This window comes from Oncorhynchus kisutch, unplaced genomic scaffold (genome assembly GCF_002021735.2).
Source record: "Oncorhynchus kisutch isolate 150728-3 unplaced genomic scaffold, Okis_V2 Okis03b-Okis08b_hom, whole genome shotgun sequence".
In the NCBI taxonomy this organism is placed as follows: domain Eukaryota; kingdom Metazoa; phylum Chordata; class Actinopteri; order Salmoniformes; family Salmonidae; genus Oncorhynchus; species Oncorhynchus kisutch.
The window spans coordinates 17,197,365-17,218,067 of record NW_022261980.1 but is presented as its reverse complement, the minus strand read 5'-3'; the positions used below and the strand labels follow the sequence as shown (position 1 = coordinate 17,218,067).

Here is a 20,703-nt window from a genome sequence, read left to right as displayed (position 1 = left end):
GGTCACCTCTAGTGTTCTGACACCAGCTCTGTAGAATCAGGTCACCTCTAGTGTTCTAATGACACCAGCTCTGTAGAATCAGGTCACCTCTAGTGTTCTAATGACACCAGCTCTGTAGAATCAGGTCACCTCTAGTGTTCTGACACCAGCTCTGTAGAATCAGGTCACCTCTAGTGTTCTAATGACACCAGCTCTGTAGAATCAGGTCACCTCTAGTGTTCTAATGACACCAGCTCTGTAGAATCAGGTCACCTCTAGTGTTCTAATGACACCAGCTCTGTAGAATCAGGTCACCTCTAGTGTTCTAATGACACCAGCTCTGTAGAATCAGGTCACCTCTAGTGTTCTAATGACACCAGCTCTGTAGAATCAGGTCACCTCTAGTGTTCTGACACCAGCTCTGTAGAATCAGGTCACCTCTAGTGTTCTAATGACACCAGCTCTGTAGAATCAGGTCACCTCTAGTGTTCTGACACCAGCTCTGTAGAATCAGGTCACCTCTAGTGTTCTAATGACACCAGCTCTGTAGAATCAGGTCACCTCTAGTGTTCTGACACCAGCTCTGTAGAATCAGGTCACCTCTAGTGTTCTAATGACACCAGCTCTGTAGAATCAGGTCACCTCTAGTGTTCTGACACCAGCTCTGTAGAATCAGGTCACCTCTAGTGTTCTAATGACACCAGCTCTGTAGAATCAGGTCACCTCTAGTGTTCTAATGACACCAGCTCTGTAGAATCAGGTCACCTCTAGTGTTCTAATGACACCAGCTCTGTAGAATCAGGTCACCTCTAGTGTTCTGACACCAGCTCTGTAGAATCAGGTCACCTCTAGTGTTCTAATGACACCAGCTCTGTAGAATCAGGTCACCTCTAGTGTTCTAATGACACCAGCTCTGTAGAATCAGGTCACCTCTAGTGTTCTAATGACACCAGCTCTGTAGAATCAGGTCACCTCTAGTGTTCTAATGACACCAGCTCTGTAGAATCAGGTCACCTCTAGTGTTCTAATGACACCAGCTCTGTAGAATCAGGTCACCTCTAGTGTTCTGACACCAGCTCTGTAGAATCAGGTCACCTCTAGTGTTCTAATGACACCAGCTCTGTAGAATCAGGTCACCTCTAGTGTTCTGACACCAGCTCTGTAGAATCAGGTCACCTCTAGTGTTCTAATGACACCAGCTCTGTAGAATCAGGTCACCTCTAGTGTTCTAATGACACCAGCTCTGTAGAATCAGGTCACCTCTAGTGTTCTGACACCAGCTCTGTAGAATCAGGTCACCTCTAGTGTTCTAATGACACCAGCTCTGTAGAATCAGGTCACCTCTAGTGTTCTAATGACACCAGCTCTGTAGAATCAGGTCACCTCTAGTGTTCTAATGACACCAGCTCTGTAGAATCAGGTCACCTCTAGTGTTCTAATGACACCAGCTCTGTAGAATCAGGTCACCTCTAGTGTTCTAATGACACCAGCTCTGTAGAATCAGGTCACCTCTAGTGTTCTAATGACACCAGCTCTGTAGAATCAGGTCACCTCTAGTGTTCTAATGACACCAGCTCTGTAGAATCAGGTCACCTCTAGTGTTCTAATGACACCAGCTCTGTAGAATCAGGTCACCTCTAGTGTTCTAATGACACCAGCTCTGTAGAATCAGGTCACCTCTAGTGTTCTAATGACACCAGCTCTGTAGAATCAGGTCACCTCTAGTGTTCTGACACCAGCTCTGTAGAATCAGGTCACCTCTAGTGTTCTAATGACACCAGCTCTGTAGAATCAGGTCACCTCTAGTGTTCTAATGACACCAGCTCTGTAGAATCAGGTCACCTCTAGTGTTCTAATGACACCAGCTCTGTAGAATCAGGTCACCTCTAGTGTTCTAATGACACCAGCTCTGTAGAATCAGGTCACCTCTAGTGTTCTAATGACACCAGCTCTGTAGAATCAGGTCACCTCTAGTGTTCTAATGACACCAGCTCTGTAGAATCAGGTCACCTCTAGTGTTCTAATGACACCAGCTCTGTAGAATCAGGTCACCTCTAGTGTTCTAATGACACCAGCTCTGTAGAATCAGGTCACCTCTAGTGTTCTAATGACACCAGCTCTGTAGAATCAGGTCACCTCTAGTGTTCTAATGACACCAGCTCTGTAGAATCAGGTCACCTCTAGTGTTCTAATGACACCAGCTCTGTAGAATCAGGTCACCTCTAGTGTTCTAATGACACCAGCTCTGTAGAATCAGGTCACCTCTAGTGTTCTAATGACACCAGCTCTGTAGAATCAGGTCACCTCTAGTGTTCTAATGACACCAGCTCTGTAGAATCAGGTCACCTCTAGTGTTCTAATGACACCAGCTCTGTAGAATCAGGTCACCTCTAGTGTTCTAATGACACCAGCTCTGTAGAATCAGGTCACCTCTAGTGTTCTAATGACACCAGCTCTGTAGAATCAGGTCACCTCTAGTGTTCTGACACCAGCTCTGTAGAATCAGGTCACCTCTAGTGTTCTAATGACACCAGCTCTGTAGAATCAGGTCACCTCTAGTGTTCTAATGACACCAGCTCTGTAGAATCAGGTCACCTCTAGTGTTCTAATGACACCAGCTCTGTAGAATCAGGTCACCTCTAGTGTTCTAATGACACCAGCTCTGTAGAATCAGGTCACCTCTAGTGTTCTAATGACACCAGCTCTGTAGAATCAGGTCACCTCTAGTGTTCTAATGACACCAGCTCTGTAGAATCAGGTCACCTCTAGTGTTCTGACACCAGCTCTGTAGAATCAGGTCACCTCTAGTGTTCTAATGACACCAGCTCTGTAGAATCAGGTCACCTCTAGTGTTCTGACACCAGCTCTGTAGAATCAGGTCACCTCTAGTGTTCTAATGACACCAGCTCTGTAGAATCAGGTCACCTCTAGTGTTCTGACACCAGCTCTGTAGAATCAGGTCACCTCTAGTGTCATGACACCAAGCTCTGTAGAATCGAGGTCACTCTAGATGTTCTATGACACCAGCTCCTGTAGAATCCAGGTCACCTCTAGTGTTCTAATGACACCAGCTCTGTAGGAATCAGGTGACCTCTAGTGCGTCCTGACACCAGCTCTGTTAGGAATCAGATCACCTCTAGTGTTTCTAATGACACCAGCTCTGTAGAATCAGGTCACCTCTTATGTACCACTCGTAGAATCAATAACCTCTAGTGTCTCGTGACTACCAGCTCTGTAGAGATCAGCTCACCTCTAGTGGTCTGACACCAGCTCTGTAGATCAGCGTCACCTCTAGTGTTCTAATGACACCGACAGCTCTGTAGGAATGCAGGTCACCTCTAGTGTTCTAATGACACCAGCTCTGTAGAATCATGTCACCTCTAGTGGTTGACTCCAGCTCTGTAGAATCAGGTCACCTCTAGTGTTCTAATGACACCAGCTCTGTAGAATCAGGTCCCCTCTTAGTGTTCTAATGACACCAGCTCTGTAGAATCAGGTCACCTCTAGTGTTCTAATGACACCAGCTCTGTAGAATTCAGGTCACCTCTAGTGTTCTATGACACCAGCTCTGTAGAATCAGGTCACCTCTAGTGTTCTGACACCAGCTCTGTAGAATCAGGTCACCTCTAGTGTTCTAATGACACCAGCTCTGTAGAATCAGGTCACCTCTAGTGTTCTAATGACACCAGCTCTGTAGAATCAGGTCACCTCTAGTGTTCTGACACCAGCTCTGTAGAATCAGGTCACCTCTAGTGTTCTAATGACACCAGCTCTGTAGAATCAGGTCACCTCTAGTGTTCTAATGACACCAGCTCTGTAGAATCAGGTCACCTCTAGTGTTCTAATGACACCAGCTCTGTAGAATCAGGTCACCTCTAGTGTTCTAATGACACCAGCTCTGTAGAATCAGGTCACCTCTAGTGTTCTAATGACACCAGCTCTGTAGAATCAGGTCACCTCTAGTGTTCTAATGACACCAGCTCTGTAGAATCAGGTCACCTCTAGTGTTCTAATGACACCAGCTCTGTAGAATCAGGTCACCTCTAGTGTTCTAATGACACCAGCTCTGTAGAATCAGTCACCTCTAGTGTTCTAATGACACCAGCTCTGTAGAATCAGATCACCTCTAGTGTTCTAATGACACCAGCTCTGTAGAATCAGGTCACCTCTAGTGTTCTATGACACCAGCTCTGTAGAATCAGGTCACCTCTAGTGTTCTAATGACACCAGCTCTGTAGAATCAGGTCACCTCTAGTGTTCTAATGACACCAGCTCTGTAGAATCAGGTCACCTCTAGTGTTCTAATGACACCAGCTCTGTAGAATCAGGTCACCTCTAGTGTTCTAATGACACCAGCTCTGTAGAATCAGGTCACCTCTAGTGTTCTAATGACACCAGCTCTGTAGAATCAGGTCACCTCTAGTGTTCTGACACCAGCTCTGTAGAATCAGGTCACCCTCTAGTGTTCTAATGACACCAGCTCTGTAGAATCAGATCACTCTAGTGTTCTAGACACCAAGCTCTGTAGAATCAGGTCACCTCTAGTGTTCATGACACCAGCTCTGTAGAATCAGGTCACCTCTAGTGTTCTGACACCAGCTCTGTAGAATCAGGTCACCTCTAGTGTTCTAATGACACCAGCTCTGTAGAATCAGGTCACCTCTAGTGTTCTATGACACCAGCTCTGTAGAATCAGATCACCTCTAGTGTTCTGACACCAGCTCTGTAGAATCAGGTCACCTCTAGTGGTCTAATGACACCAGCTCTGTAGAATCAGTCACCTCTAGTGTTCTAATGACACCAGCTCTGTAGAATCAGGTCACCTCTAGTGGTCTGACACCAGCTCTGTAGAATCAGGTCACCTCTAGTGGTCCTGACACCAGCTCTGTAGAAATCAGATCACCTCTAGTGTTCTGACACCAGCTCTGTAGAATCAGGTCACCTCTAGTGTCTGACACCCAACTCTGTAGAATCTGGTCACCTCTAGTGTTCTAATGACACCAGCTCTGTAGAATCAGGTCACCTCTAGTGGTCTGACACCAGCTCTTGTAGAATCAGATCACCTCTAGTGATCTAATGACACCAAGCTCTGTAGAATCATGTCACCTCTAGTGGGTCTGGACACCAGCTCTGTAGAATCAGGTCACCTCTAGTGTCTAATGACACCAGCTCTGTAGAATCAGGTCACTCTAGTGGTCTGACACCAGCTCTGTAGAATCAGGTCACCTCTAGTGTCTAATGACACCAGCTCTGTAGAATCAAGGTCACCTCTAGTGGTTCTGACACCAGCTCTGTAGAATCAGATCACCTCTAGTGTTCTACTGATACCAGCTCTGTAGAATCATGTCACCTCTAGTGTTCTATGACACCAGCTCTGTAGAATCAGGTCACCTCTAGTGGTCTGACACCAGCTCTGTAGAATCAGGTCACCTCTAGTGTTCTAATGACACAGCTCTGTAGAATCAGGTCACCTCTAGTGTTCTAATGACAACCAGCTCTGTAGAATCAGGTCACCTCTAGCGTTCTAATGACACCAAGCTCTGTAGAATCAGGTCACCTCTAGTTGTCTAATGACACCAGCTCTGTAGAATCAGGTCACCTCTAGTGTTCTAATGACACCAGCTCTGTAGAATCAGGTCACCTCTAGTGTTCTAATGACACCAGCTCTGTAGAATCAGGTCACCTCTAGTGTTCTAATGACACCAGCTCTGTAGAATCAGGTCACCTCTAGTGTTCTATGACACCAGCTCTGTAGAATCAGGTCACCTCTAGTGTTCTATGACACCAGCTCTGTAGAATCAGGTCACCTCTAGTGTTCTAATGACACCAGCTCTGTAGAATCAGGTCACCTCTAGTGTTCTAATGACACCAGCTCTGTAGAATCAGGTCACCTCTAGTGTTCTAAGACACCAGCTCTGTAGAATCAGGTCACCTCTAGTGTTCTAATGACACCAGCTCTGTAGAATCAGGTCACCTCTAGTGTTCTAATGACACCAGCTCTGTAGAATCAGGTCACCTCTAGTGTTCTAATGACACCAGCTCTGTAGAATCAGGTCACCTCTAGTGTTCTAATGACACCAGCTCTGTAGAATCAGGTCACCTCTAGTGTTCTAATGACACCAGCTCTGTAGAATCAGGTCACCTCTAGTGTTCATGACACCAGCTCTGTAGAATCAGGTCACCCTCTAGTGTTCTATGACACCAGCTCTGTAGAATCAGGTCACCCTCTAGTGTTCTGACACCAGCTCTGTAGAATCAGGTCACTCTAGTGTCTAATGACACCAGCTCTGTAGATCAGGTCAACCTCTAGTGTTCTGACCCAGCTCTGTAGAATCAGGTCACCTCTAGTGTTCTAATGACACCAAGCTCTGTAGAATCAGGTTCACCTTCTAGTGTTCTAATGACACCAGCTCTGTAGAATCAGGTCACCTCTAGTGTTCTAATGACACCAGCTCTGTAGAATCAGGTCACCTCTAGTGTTCTAATGACACCAGCTTCTGTAGAACAGGTCACCTCTTAGCTGTTCTAATGACACCAGCTCTGTAGAATCATGGTTCACCCTCTAGTGTTCTAATGACACCAGCTTCTGTAGGAATCAGGTCACCTCTAGTGTTCTAATGCCACCAGCTCTGTAGAATCAGGTCACCTCTAGTGTTCTAATGACACCAGCTCTGTAGAATCAGGTCACCTCTAGTGTTCTAATGACACCAGCTCTGTAGAATCAGGTCACCTCTAGTGTTCTAATGACACCAGCTCTGTAGAATCAGGTCACCTCTAGTGTTCTAATGACACCAGCTCTGTAGAATCAGGTCACCTCTAGTGTTCTGACACCAGCTCTGTAGAATCAGGTCACCTCTAGTGTTCTAATGACACCAGCTCTGTAGAATCAGGTCACCTCTAGTGTTCTAATGACACCAGCTCTGTAGAATCAGGTCACCTCTAGTGTTCTAATGACACCAGCTCTGTAGAATCAGATCACCTCTAGTGTTCTAATGACACCAGCTCTGTAGAATCAGGTCACCTCTAGTGTTCTAATGACACCAGCTCTGTAGAATCAGGTCACCTCTAGTGTTCTAATGACACCAGCTCTGTAGAATCAGGTCACCTCTAGTGTTCTAATGACACCAGCTCTGTAGAATCAGATCACCTCTAGTGTTCTAATGACACCAGCTCTGTAGAATCAGATCACCTCTAGTGTTCTAATGACACCAGCTCTGTAGAATCAGTCACTCTAGTGTTCTAATGACACCAGCTCTGTAGAATCAGGTCACCTCTAGTGTTCTAATGACACCAGCTCTGTAGAATCAGGTCACCTCTAGTGTTCTAATGACACCAGCTCTGTAGAATCAGGTCACCTCTAGTGTTCATGACACCAGCTCTGTAGAATCAGGTCACCTCTAGTGTTCTAATGAACCAGCTCTGCTAGAATCAGGTCACCTCTAGTGTTCTACTGTACACCAGCTCTGTAGAATCAGGTCACCTCTAGTGTTCTAATGACACCAGCTCTGTAGAATCAGGTCACCTCTAGTGTTCTGACACCAGCTCTGTAGAATCAGGTCACCCTCTAGTGTTTAATGACACCAGCTCTGTAGAATCAGGTCACTCTAGTGTTCTGACACCAGCTCTGTAGAATCAGGTCACCCTCTCGTGTTCTAAGACACCAGCTCGTAGAATCAGGTCACCTCTAGTGTTCTAATGACACCAGCTCTGTAGAATCAGGTCACCTCTAGTGTTCTGACACCAGCTCTGTAGAATCAGGTCACCTCTAGTGTCTCTGACACCAGCTCTGTAGAATCAGGTCACCTCTAGTGTTCTAATGACACCAGCTCTGTAGAATCAGGTCACCTCTAGTGTTCTGACACCAGCTCTGTAGAATCAGGTCACCTCTAGTGTTCTGACACCAGCTCTGTAGAATCAGGTCACCTCTAGTGTTCTAATGACACCAGCTCTGTAGAATCAGGTCACCTCTAGTGTTCTGACACCAGCTCTGTAGAATCAGGTCACCTCTAGTGTTCTGACACCAGCTCTGTAGAATCAGGTCATCTCTAGTGTTCTAATGACACCAGCTCTGTAGAATCAGGTCACCTCTAGTGTTCTGACACCAGCTCTGTAGAATCAGGTCACCTCTAGTGGTCTGACACCAGCTCTGTAGAATCAGGTCACCTCTAGTGTTCTGACACCAGCTCTGGTAGAATCAGGTCACCCCTCTAAGTGTCTCTGACCACCAGCCTCTGTAGAATCAGATACAACCTTAGCTGTTATAATTGACACCAGCTCTGTAGAATCAGATCAACCTCTAGTGTTCTAATGACACCAGCTCTGTAGAATCAGGTCACCTCTCGTGTTCTAATGACCCCAGCTCTGTAATTAGACTCAGGTCCACCTCTAGTTTTCTAATGACACCCAGCCTCCTGTAGAATTCAGGTCACCTTCTAGTGTTCTAATGACACCCGCTCTGTAGAATCAGATCACCTCTAGTGTTCTATCTAATGACACCAGCTCCTGTAGAATCCGGGTCAACCCTCTAGTGATCTGACACCCGCTCTGTTAGAATCAGGTCACCTCTAGTGGTCTGACACCAGCTCTGTAGAATCAGGTCACCTCTAGTGGTCTGACACCAAGCTCTGTAGAATCAGGTCACCTCTAGTGTTCTAATGACACCAGCTCTGTAGAATCAGGTCACCTCTAGTGTTCTAATGACACCAGCTCTGTAGAATCAGGTCACCTCTAGTGGTCTGACACCAGCTCTGTAGAATCAGATCACCTCTAGTGTTCTGACACCAGCTCTGTAGAATCAGATCACCTCTAGTGTTCTGACACCAGCTCTGTAGAATCAGGTCACCTCTAGTGGTCTGACACCAGCTCTGTAGAATCAGGTCACCTCTAGTGTTCTACTGACACCAGCTCTGTAGAATCAGGTCACCTCTAGTGTTCTAATGACACCAGCTCTGTAGAATCAGGTCACCTCTAGTGTTCTAATGACACCAGCTCTGTAGAATCAGGTCACCTCTAGTGTTCTAATGACACCAGCTCTGTAGAATCAGGTCACCTCTAGTGTTCTAATGACACCAGCTCTGTAGAATCAGGTCACCTCTAGTGTTCTAATGACACCAGCTCTGTAGAATCAGGTCACCTCTAGTGTCTAATGACACCAGCTCTGTAGAATCAGGTCACCTCTAGTGTTCTAATGACACCAGCTCTGTAGAATCAGGTCACCTCTAGTGGTCTGACACCAGCTCTGTAGAATCAGATCACCCTCTAGTGTTCTAGACACCAGCTCTGTAGAATCAGATCACCTCTAGTGTTCTGACACCAGCTCTGTAGATCAGATCACCTCTAGTGTTCTGACACAGCTCTGTAGAATCAGGTCACCCTCTAGTGGTCTGACACCAGCTCTGTAGAATCAGGTCACCTCTAGTGGTCTGACACCAGCTCTGTAGAATCAGATCACCTCTAGTGGTCTGACACCAGCTCTGTAGAATCAGGTCACCTCTAGTGTTCTAATGACACCAGCTCTGTAGAATCAGGTCACCTCTAGTGATCTAATGACACCAGCTCTGTAGAATCAGGTCACCTCTAGTGGTCTGACACCAGCTCTGTAGAATCAGGTCACCTCTAGTGATCTAATGACACCAGCTCTGTAGAATCAGGTCACCTCTAGTGTTCTGACACCAGCTCTGTAGAATCAGATCACCTCTAGTGTTCTGACACCAGCTCTGTAGAATCAGGTCACCCTCTAGTGGTCTGACACCAGCTCTGTAGAATCAGGTCACCTCTAGTGGTCTGACACCAGCTCTGTAGAATCAGATCACCTCTAGTGGTCTGACACCAGCTCTGTAGAATCAGGTCACCTCTAGTGTTCTGACACCAGCTCTGTAGAATCAGGTCACCTCTAGTGTTCTGACACCAGCTCTGTAGAATCAGGTCACCTCTAGTGGTCTGACACCAGCTCTGTAGAATCAGGTCACCTCTAGTGTTCTGACACCAGCTCTGTAGAATCAGATCACCTCTAGTGTTCTGACACCAGCTCTGTAGAATCAGGTCACCTCTAGTGGTCTGACACCAGCTCTGTAGAATCAGGTCACCTCTAGTGGTCTGACACCAGCTCTGTAGAATCAGATCACCTCTAGTGGTCTGACACCAGCTCTGTAGAATCAGGTCACCCTCTAGCGTTCTAATGACACCAGCTCTGTAGAATCAGATCACCCTCTAGTGTTCTAATGACACCAGCTCTGTAGAATCAGGTCACCTCTAGTGTTCTAATGACACCAGCTCTGTAGAATCAGATCACCCTCTAGTGTTCTTTTGACTGTAGTTCGTTCGTTGCTCCAAATTAAAATATAAGTCTTTCCAAGTTTGAGTTGTGCTTTATTGAGGTAATGCAGCATGATTATAACAGGTATTTTGGATATTGTAATCAAATAACACAATAGTGTGTATTAGATGGAAGAGTTACATATTCTCAGACTCACAAAACATCCCATGAGATTTAATACATGTAATTTAATACATGTATTTTAAACCATCCATCCAGTATAGATATATATATATAGATATAGATATATAGATATAGATATATAGATATGTACAGACGGTTTATGTTTTGTTGCATGTAATACCGCGTTCCCTACTTTATCTTTCACACTTTCAACATAAAACGCTAAAATCAGAGACAAAAAAAATAAATAAATACACTTTAAATAAGTATCGGAGATGAAGACACGTAACATGTCATTTCACCTTGTATAATAGTAACGTCATCATCATCATTAGTTCTGCAGGAATCTGTGCCTCTATCCAGGGGAATGAGATGTCACTGGGACATTCGCTTTACCTAGCCTGGCTACCAGACATGCTGTTAGCTGTTATTCCACTCATTGGCATTTGACAAGCAGAGGCAAGGAGTGGAATGACAGCACAAACAGGCCTGGTACACAGGCTAACATTCACCTCGGATTATCAAAAAATAAATCCTCTTTACTGCCTGTTTTCACTGCTGTGAATCATATAAAAGACAATGTGTTAACCTGCTGGGAATCATATAAATTACAAAGTGCTGTGAATCATATAAAAGACAACGTGTTAACCTGCTGGGAATCATATAAAAGACAACATTCTGGGAATCATATAAAAGACAAAGTGCTGGGAATCATATAAAAGACAACGTGTTAACCTGCTGGGAATCATATAAAGTACAACGTTCTGGGAATCATATAAAGTACAATGTTCTGGGAATCATATAAAGTACAACGTTCTGGGAATCATATAAGGTACAACGTTCTGGGAATCATATAAAAGACAACGTGTTAACCTGCTGGGAATCATATAAAGTACAAAGTGCTGTGAATCAAATACAAGACAACGTGCTGTGAATCAAATACAAGACAAAGTGCTGTGAATCAAATACAAGACAAAGTGCTGTGAATCAAATACAAGACAACGTGCTGTGAATCAAATACAAGACAAAGTGCTGTGAATCAAATACAAGACAAAGTGCTGTGAATCAAATACAAGACAAAGTGCTGTGAATCAAATACAAGACAAAGTGCTGTGAATCAAATACAAGACAAAGTGCTGTGAATCAAATACAAGACAAAGTGCTGTGAATCAAATACAAGACAACGTGCTGTGAATCAAATACAAGACAAAGTGCTGTGAATCAAATACAAGACAAAGTGCTGTGAATCAAATACAAGACAAAGTGCTGTGAATCAAATACAAGACAAAGTGCTGTGAATCAAATACAAGACAAAGTGCTGTGAATCAAATACAAGACAAAGTGCTGTGAATCAAATACAAGACAAAGTGCCTGTGAATCAAATACAAGACAAAGTGCTGTGAATCAAATACAAGACAAAGTGCTGTGAATCAAATACAAGACAAAGTGCTGTGAATCAAATACAAGACAAAGTCCTGTGAATCAAATACAAGACAAAGTGCTGTGAATCAAATACAAGACAACGTGCTGTGAATCAAATACAAGACAAAGTGCTGTGAATCATATAAAAGACAACATTCTGGGAATCAAATACAAGACAAAGTGCTGTGAATCAAATACAAGACAAAGCTGCTGTTTTGTTGCTTCATAATGGTGTTACTGCTGTTTTGTTACTTCATAATGGTGTTACTGCTGTTTTGTCACTTCATAATGGTGTTACTGCTGTTTTGTCACTTCATAATGGTGTTACTGCTGTTTTGTCACGTCATAATGGTGTTACTGCTGTTTTGTAGTTTCATAATGGTGTTACTGCTGTTTTGTCACGTCATAATGGTGTTACTGCTGTTTTGTAGTTCCATAATGGTGTTACTGCTGTTTTGTAGTTTCATAATGGTGTTACTGCTGTTTTGTCACTTCATAATGGTGTTACTGCTGTTTTGTTGTTTCATAATGGTGTTACTGCTGTTTTGACACGTCATTGGTGTTACTGCTGTTTTGTTACTTCATAATGGTGTTACTGCTGTTTTGACACGTCATTGGTGTTACTGCTGTTTTGTTACTTCATAATGGTGTTACTGCTGTTTTGACACGTCATAATGGTGTTACTGCTGTTTTGTTACTTCATAATGGTGTTACAGCTGTTTTGACACGTCATAATGGTGTTACTGCTGTTTTGTTGTTTCATAATGGTGTTACAGCTGTTTTGTCACGTCATAATGGTGTTACAGCTGTTTTGTTGTTTCATAATGGTGTTACTGCTGTTTTGTCACTTCATAATGGTGTTACTGCTGTTTTGTTGTTTCATAATGGTGTTACTGCTGTTTTGTTGTTTCATAATGGTGTTACTGCTGTTTTGTCACTTCATAATGGTGTTACTGCTGTTTTGTCACTTCATAATGGTGTTACTGCTGTTTTGTCACGTCATAATGGTGTTACTGCTGTTTTGTAGTTTCATAATGGTGTTACTGCTGTTTTGTAGTTTCATAATGGTGTTACTGCTGTTTTGTTACTTCATAATGGTGTTACTGCTGTTTTGTCACTTCATAATGGTGTTACTGCTGTTTTGTTACTTCATAATGGTGTTACTGCTGTTGTGTCACTTCATAATGGTGTTACTGCTGTTTTGTCACTTCATAATGGTGTTACTGCTGTTTTGTCACTTCATAATGGTGTTACTGTTGTTTTGTCACATCATAATGGTGTTACTGCTGTTTTGTCACTTCATAATGGTGTTACTGCTGTTTTGTCACTTCATAATGGTGTTACTGCTGTTTTGTAGTTTCATAATGGTGTTACTGCTGTTTTGTCACTTCATAATGGTGTTACTGCTGTTTTGTTGTTTCATAATGGTGTTACAGCTGTTTTGTTGTTTCATAATGGTGTTACTGCTGTTTTGTAGTTTCATAATGGTGTTACTGCTGTTTTGTAGTTTCATAATGGTGTTACTGCTGTTTTGTTACTTCATAATGGTGTTACTGCTGTTTTGTCACTTCATAATGGTGTTACTGCTGTTTTGTTACTTCATAAGGGTGTTACTGCTGTTTTGTTACTTCATAATGGTGTTACTGCTGTTGTGTCACTTCATAATGGTGTTACTGCTGTTTTGTCACTTCATAATGGTGTTACTGTTGTTTTGTCACATCATAATGGTGTTACTGCTGTTTTTGTACTTCATAATGGTGGTACTGCTGTTTTGTCACTTCATAATGGTGTTACTGCTGTTTTGTCACGTCATAATGGTGTTACTGCTGTTTTGTCACGTCATAATGGTGTTACTGCTGTTTTGTCACTTCATAATGGTGTTACTGCTGTTTTGTAGTTTCATAATGGTGTTACTGCTGTTTTGTCACTTCATAATGGTATAACTGCTGTTTTGTTGTTTCATAATGTTGTTACTGCTGTTTTGTCACTTCATAATGGTGTTACTGATGTTTTGTCACTTCATAATGGTGTTACTGCTGTTTTGTTACTTCATAATGGTGTTACTGATGTTTTGTTACTTCATAATGGTGTTACTGCTGTTTTGTTGTTTCATAATGGTGTTACTGCAGTTTTGTCACTTCATAATGGTGTTACTGCTGTTTTGTTGTTTCATAATGGTGTTACTGCTGTTTTGTTGTTTCATAATGGTGTTACTGCTGTTTTGTCACTTCATAATGGTGTTATTGCCGTTTTGTCACGTCATAATGGTGTTACTGCTGTTTTGTCACTTCATAATGGTGTTACTGCTGTTTTGTTGTTTCATAATGGTGTTACTGCTGTTTAGTCACTTCATAATGGTGTTACTGCTGTTTTGCCACGTCATAATGGTGTTACTGCTGTTTGTCACTTCATAATGGTGTTACTGATGTTTTGTCACTTCATAATGGTGTTACTGCTGTTGTTGTTTCATAATGGTGTTACTGCTGTTTTGTCACTTCATAATGGTGTTACTGCTGTTTTGTCACTTCATAATGGTGTTACTGCTGTTTTGTCACGTCATAATGGTGTTACTGCTGTTTTGTAGTTTCATAATGGTGTTACTGCTGTTTTGTTGTTTCATAATGGTGTTACTGCTGTTTTTTTACTCCATAATGGTGTTACTGCTGTTTTGTTGTTTCATAATGGTGTTACTGCTGGTTTGTTACGTCATAATGGTGTTACTGCTGGTTTGTTACTTCATAATGGTGTTACTGCTGTTTTGTAGTTTCATAATGGTGTTACTGCTGTTTTGTTACTTCATAATGGTGTTACTCCTGTTTTGTCACTTCATAATGGTGTTACTAATGTTTTGTTACTTCATAATGGTGTTACTGATGTTTTGTTACTTCATAATGTGATTACTGCTGGTTTGTTACTTCATAATGGTGTTACTGCTGTTTAGTTACTTCATAATGGTGTTACTGCTGTTTAGTTACTTCATAATGGTGTTACTGCCTGATACTGCTTCCTTAGTCAATGCTAGCATGACGCTAATGCCCTAGGCTTTAGGTATGCACGCGCACGTGTGTGTGTGTGTTTGCATATGTTTATGTGGATAAGCGTGCGCGCAGGCACATGCACATTCATGTGTGTCCATGGAAAACAGGGAAAGCGTTGAGGGGTGGGGTGGTCCGACAATTAATCACATGTGGTGGGCGGAGACTTCAGATGGGGTCGTGTCCAAATGTCATATGGGGGTGTGTCCAGACTTCATATGGGGGTGTGTCCAGACCGCATATGGGGGTGTGTCCAGACTGCAGATGGAGTTGTGACCAGACTTCAGATGGAGGTGTGTCCAGACTACAGATAGAGGTGTGTCCAGACTTCAGATGGAGGTGTGACCAGACCCATGGGGGTGTGTCCAGACTGAAGATGGACGTGTGACCAGACTCATGGAGGTGTGTCGAGACTACAGATGGAGGTGTGACCAGACTCATGGGGGTGTGTCCAGACTGCAGATGGAGGTGGGACAAGGATACAGATGGATGTGTGTCCAGATTACAGATGGAGGTGTGTCCAGACTTCAGATGGAGGTGTGTCCAGACTTCAGATGGAGGTGTGTCCAGACTTCAGTTTTACGTGTGACCAGACTCATGGAGGTGTGTCCAGACTGCAGATGGATGTGTGTCCAGACTACAGATGGAGGTGTGTCCAGACTTCAGATGGGGGTGTGTCCAGACTTCAGTTTTACGTGTGACCAGACTCATGGAGGTGTGTCCAGACTGCAGATGGATGTGTGTCCAGAATACAGATGGAGGTGTGTCCAGACTACAGATGGACGTGTGTCCAGACTGCAGATGGAGGTGTGACCAGACTGCAGATGGAGGTGTGACCAGACTTCAGATGGAGGTGTGTCCAGACTACAGATGGAGGTGTGACCAGACTACAGATGGAGGTGTGACCAGACTGCAGATGGAGGTGTGACCAGACTACAGATGGAGGTGTGTCCAGACTCATGGAGGTGTGACCAGACTGCAGATGGAGGTTTGTCCAGACTTCAGATGGAGGTGTGTCCAGACTGCAGATGAAGGGCAGACCAGACTGCAGATGGAGGTGTGTCCAGACTGCAGATGGAGATGTGTCCAGACTGTAGATGAAGGTGTGTCCAGACTACAGATGGGTGTGTCCAGGCTCATGTGTTGACGGTGTTGGCTGCAGTCAGGAGAGCTGCAAACTGAGAATCTGGTCTCTGCATCAGGACCTCTGGACTGTCACACTCAACCACCTGCCAGGTGGACACAGAACACACAGAACACACAGAACACACACACACACATACACACACAGAACACACAAACAGAACACACAAACAGAACACACAGAACACACACAAACAGAACACACAGAACACACACAGAACACACACACGCACACAGAACACACACACACAGAACACACACACACACACAGAACACACACACACGCACACAGAACACAACACACAGAACACACACACACAGAACACACACACACACACAGAACACACACACACGCACACAGAACACAACACACAGAACACACACACAGAACACACACACACAGAACACACACACATATATCTCAGTTCATTTATACATCAGTCTATCTCCTCTCAGTCTTTCAATATTCACCAATGTTTAGTTTGTTTTGAAACCTTTAAAAAACCAATATGAAGCCAATACATGAAAGTTTCTCTGAAAAGCGTAAAACAGGAGAGATAGGAGAGAGCCTTAAGGTTTTATTCTGTCTGTCTGTCTGTCTGTCTGTCTGTCTGTCTGTCTGTCTGTCTGTCTGTCTGTCTGTCTGTCTGTCTGTCTGTCTGTCTGTCTGTCTGTCTGTCTGTCTGTCTGTCTGTCTGTCTGTCTGTCTGTCTGTCTGTCTGTCTGTCTGTCTGTGCGACTGTGCGACTGTGCGACTGTGTGTGTGTATAGCCTACCCTTCCGGCGTCCATGACCAGTATACGATCTGACTCCAGGACAGTGTTAATGCGGTGAGCGATAGTAAGCATGGTACAGTCCTGGAACGCGTCTCTGATGGTGTGCTGGATCAGAGAGTCCGTCTCGGAGTCGATCGACGCCGTCGCCTCGTCCAACAAGATGATCTGAGGAGGAGAGACCAGGCTAACGTGTCATTCAGGTTACTAGGATACCAGCTGTGTACCAGGCTAACGTGTCATTCAGGTTACTAGGATACCAGCTGTGTACCAGGCTAACGTGTCATTCAGGTTACTAGAATACCAGCTGTGTACCAGGCTAACGTGTCATTCAGGTTACTAGGATTCCAGCTGTGTAGTCTTGAAAGAGGAGGAGAGACCAGGCTAACGTGTCATTCAGGTTACTAGGATACCAGCTATGTACCAGGCTAACGTGTCATTCAGGTTACTAGGATACCAGCTGTGTACCAGGCTAACGTGTCATTCAGGTTACTAGGATACCAGCTGTGTAGTCTTGAAAGAGGAGGAGAGACCAGGCTAACGTGTCATTCAGGTTACCAGGATACCAGCTGTGTACCAGGCTAACGTGTCATTCAGGTTACTAGGATACCAGCTGTGTAGTCTTGAAAGAGGAGGAGAGACCAGGCTAACGTGTCATTCAGGTTACTAGGATACCAGCTGTGTACCAGGCTAACGTGTCATTCAGGTTACTAGGATACCAGCTGTGTACCAGGCTAACGTGTCATTCAGGTTACTAGGATACCAGCTGTGTACCAGGCTAACGTGTCATTCAGGTTACTAGGATACCAGCTGTGTACCAGGCTAACGTGTCATTCAGGTTACTAGGATACCAGCTGTGTACCAGGCTAACGTGTCATTCAGGTTACTAGGATACCAGCTGTGTAGTTTTGAAAGAGGAGGAGAGACCAGGCTAACGTGTCATTCAGGTTACTAGTATACCAGCTGTGTACCAGGCTAACGTGTCATTCAGGTTACTAGGATACCAGCTGTGTACCAGGCTAACGTGTCATTCAGGTTACTAGGATACCAGCTGTGTACCAGGCTAACGTGTCATTCAGGTTACTAGGATACCAGCTATGTAGTCTCACAACGCCATCCTTCCAGGTCTGGAAGAAGCTTGGAAATCGAGGCTAGGTAACTATGTAACATTGGTAGTAAATACCTGGTCATTTCTGTACCGTAAAATCCATTTTCCTGGGATACAATACGGCTAGCTGTATGTACATTCTATGTTGCTGTAAAAGGAGATCTTTCTGTGAGCTGACCTTGGAGTTTCGTAGCAGTGCTCTGGCCATACACATCAGCTGTCTCTCTCCTACAGAGAAGTTCTCCCCGTTTTCCACTACCTCCGACTGCAGCTTCTCAGGGAGACTGGAGATCTGAGACACACAGAGGGACGTGGCGTTGTTGGTATCATCATGAACGTGATGGTCAACATCGTCATCATCGTCATCATCATCATCATCATCATCACCAACATCATCCCCAACATCAGCATCACCATTATCATCATCTCCATCATAACCAACAGCAGCATTATCATCAAAGTTATCACCGTCATCATCACCATTATCATAATCTCCATGATCATCAAAATTATCACACGCACCATTATCATAATCGCCATTATCACACCCGTCATTATCATAATCGCCATTATCGCACTCACCATTATCATAAACTCCATTATCATAATCGCCAATATATCATTATTGCCATCACCATCATCACCATTATCATCATCACCATCTATACTCCAGTGACTTTCAACTGGGGTCAACACTTGATCTCTGTCAGACAACCTACAGTAAACCAGGCCTCATGTAATGGTCCACATAGAGGCTGTACGTACTGTGTGTTTCATGAAGGTCTTATCCAGAGCAGACCAGATGTCCTCGTCACTATAGTTGTTGAAAGGATCCAGATTATACCTGCAACAGAGGAACAAGTCACATTGTAGAGACACAGTAATACAGGTTGACAGAGAGGTCATACCTGGAGAAACTAGTCCTGAACCCAGTCAGATAGAGACACAGTAATACAGGCTGACAGAGAGGTCGTACCTGGAGAAACTAGTCCTGAACCCAGTCAGATAGAGACACAGTAATACAGGCTGACAGAGAGGTCATACCTGGAGAAACTAGTCCTGAACCCAGTCAGATAGAGACACAGTAATACAGGCTGACAGAGAGGTCATACCTGGAGAAACTAGTCCTGAACGCAGTCAGATAGAGACACAGTAATACAGGCTGACAGAGAGGTCATACCTGGAGAAACTAGTCCTGAACCCAGTCAGATAGAGACACAGTAATACAGGCTGACAGAGAGGTCATACCTGGAGAAACATAGTCCTGAACCCGGTCAGATAGAGACACAGTAATACAGGCTGACAGAGAGGTCATACCTGGAGAAACTAGTCCTGAACCCAGTCAGATAGAGACACAGTAACACAGGCTGACAGAGAGGTCATACCTGGAGAAACTAGTCCTGAACCCAGTCAGATAGAGACACAGTAATACAGGCTGACAGAGAGGTCATACCTGGAGAAACTAGTCCTGAACCCAGTCAGATAGAGACACAGTAATACAGGCTGACAGAGAGGTCATACCTGGAGAAACTAGTCCTGAACCCAGTCAGATAGAGACACAGTAACACAGGCTGACAGAGAGGTCATACCTGGAGAAACTAGTCCTGAACCCAGTCAGATAGAGACACAGTAATACAGGCTGACAGAGAGGTCATACCTGGAGAAACTAGTCCTGAACCCAGTCAGATAGAGACACAGTAATACAGGCTGACAGAGAGGTCCTACCTGGAGAAACTAGTCCTGAACCCAGTCAGATAGAGACACAGTAATACAGGCTGACAGAGAGGTCATACCTGGAGAAACTAGTCCTGAACCCAGTCAGATAGAGACACAGTAATACAGGCTGACAGAGAGGTCATACCTGGAGAAACTAGTCCTGAACCCAGTCAGATAGAGACACAGTAATACAGGCTGACAGAGAGGTCATACCTGGAGAAACTAGTCCTGAACCCAGTCAGGTAGAGACACAGTAATACAGGCTGACAGAGAGGTCATACCTGGAGAAACTAGTCCTGAACCCAGTCAGATAGAGACACAGTAATACAGGCTGACAGAGAGGTCATACCTGGAGAAACTAGTCCTGAACCCAGTCAGATAGAGACACAGTAATACAGGCTGACAGAGAGGTCATACCTGGAGAAACTAGTCCTGAACCCAGTCAGATAGAGACACAGTAATACAGGCTGACAGAGTGGTCATACCTGTAGAAACTAGTCCTGAACCCAGTCAGATAGAGACACAGTAATACAGGTTGACAGAGAGGTCATACCTGGAGAAACTAGTCCTGAACCCAGTCAGATAGAGACACAGTAATACAGGCTGACAGAGTGGTCATACCTGGAGAAACTAGTCCTGAACCCAGTCAGATAGAAACACATACAGGTTGACAGAGTGGGCATACCTGGAGAAACCGTAACAGACAGTCGTATTACCTGACAGTGCCAATGAATAGGACAGGGTCCTGGGGGATGACTGATAGTTTACTACGGAGGTCCTCCAGGCCGATAGCGCTGGTGTCCACCCCATCTATGAAGATAGTCCCTGCGGCTGGTTCCACCAGGCGGAACAGGGCCACTCCTAAAGAAGACTTCCCTGTTGGGTGACATAATATCCAGTTTATATACAACACATCCAGGTTATATACAGTACATCCAGGTTATATACAACACATCCAGGTCACATCCAGGTTATATACAACACATCCAGGTCACATCCAGGTTATATACAACACATCCAGGTCACATCCAGGTTATATACAACACATCCAGGTTATATACAACACATCCAGGTCACATCCAGGTTATA

The 20,703-nt window shown here is 44.3% G+C and overlaps 1 protein-coding gene across 1 annotated transcript in view; it reads right to left on the bottom strand.

Moving 5' to 3' along the window:
* Positions 1 to 10,330: 10,330 nt before the first annotated feature.
* The window catches only part of abcc12 (ATP-binding cassette, sub-family C (CFTR/MRP), member 12), a 114,198-nt gene continuing 103,825 nt past the window's right edge, over positions 10,331 to 20,703 (bottom strand). The window contains 5 exon segments of the mRNA XM_031812524.1: positions 10,331 to 16,103; positions 16,794 to 16,958; positions 18,077 to 18,190; positions 18,664 to 18,742; positions 20,331 to 20,490. Coding sequence (XP_031668384.1) covers positions 16,011 to 16,103; positions 16,794 to 16,958; positions 18,077 to 18,190; positions 18,664 to 18,742; positions 20,331 to 20,490 — 611 coding nt within the window. The 3' untranslated portion in view covers positions 10,331 to 16,010.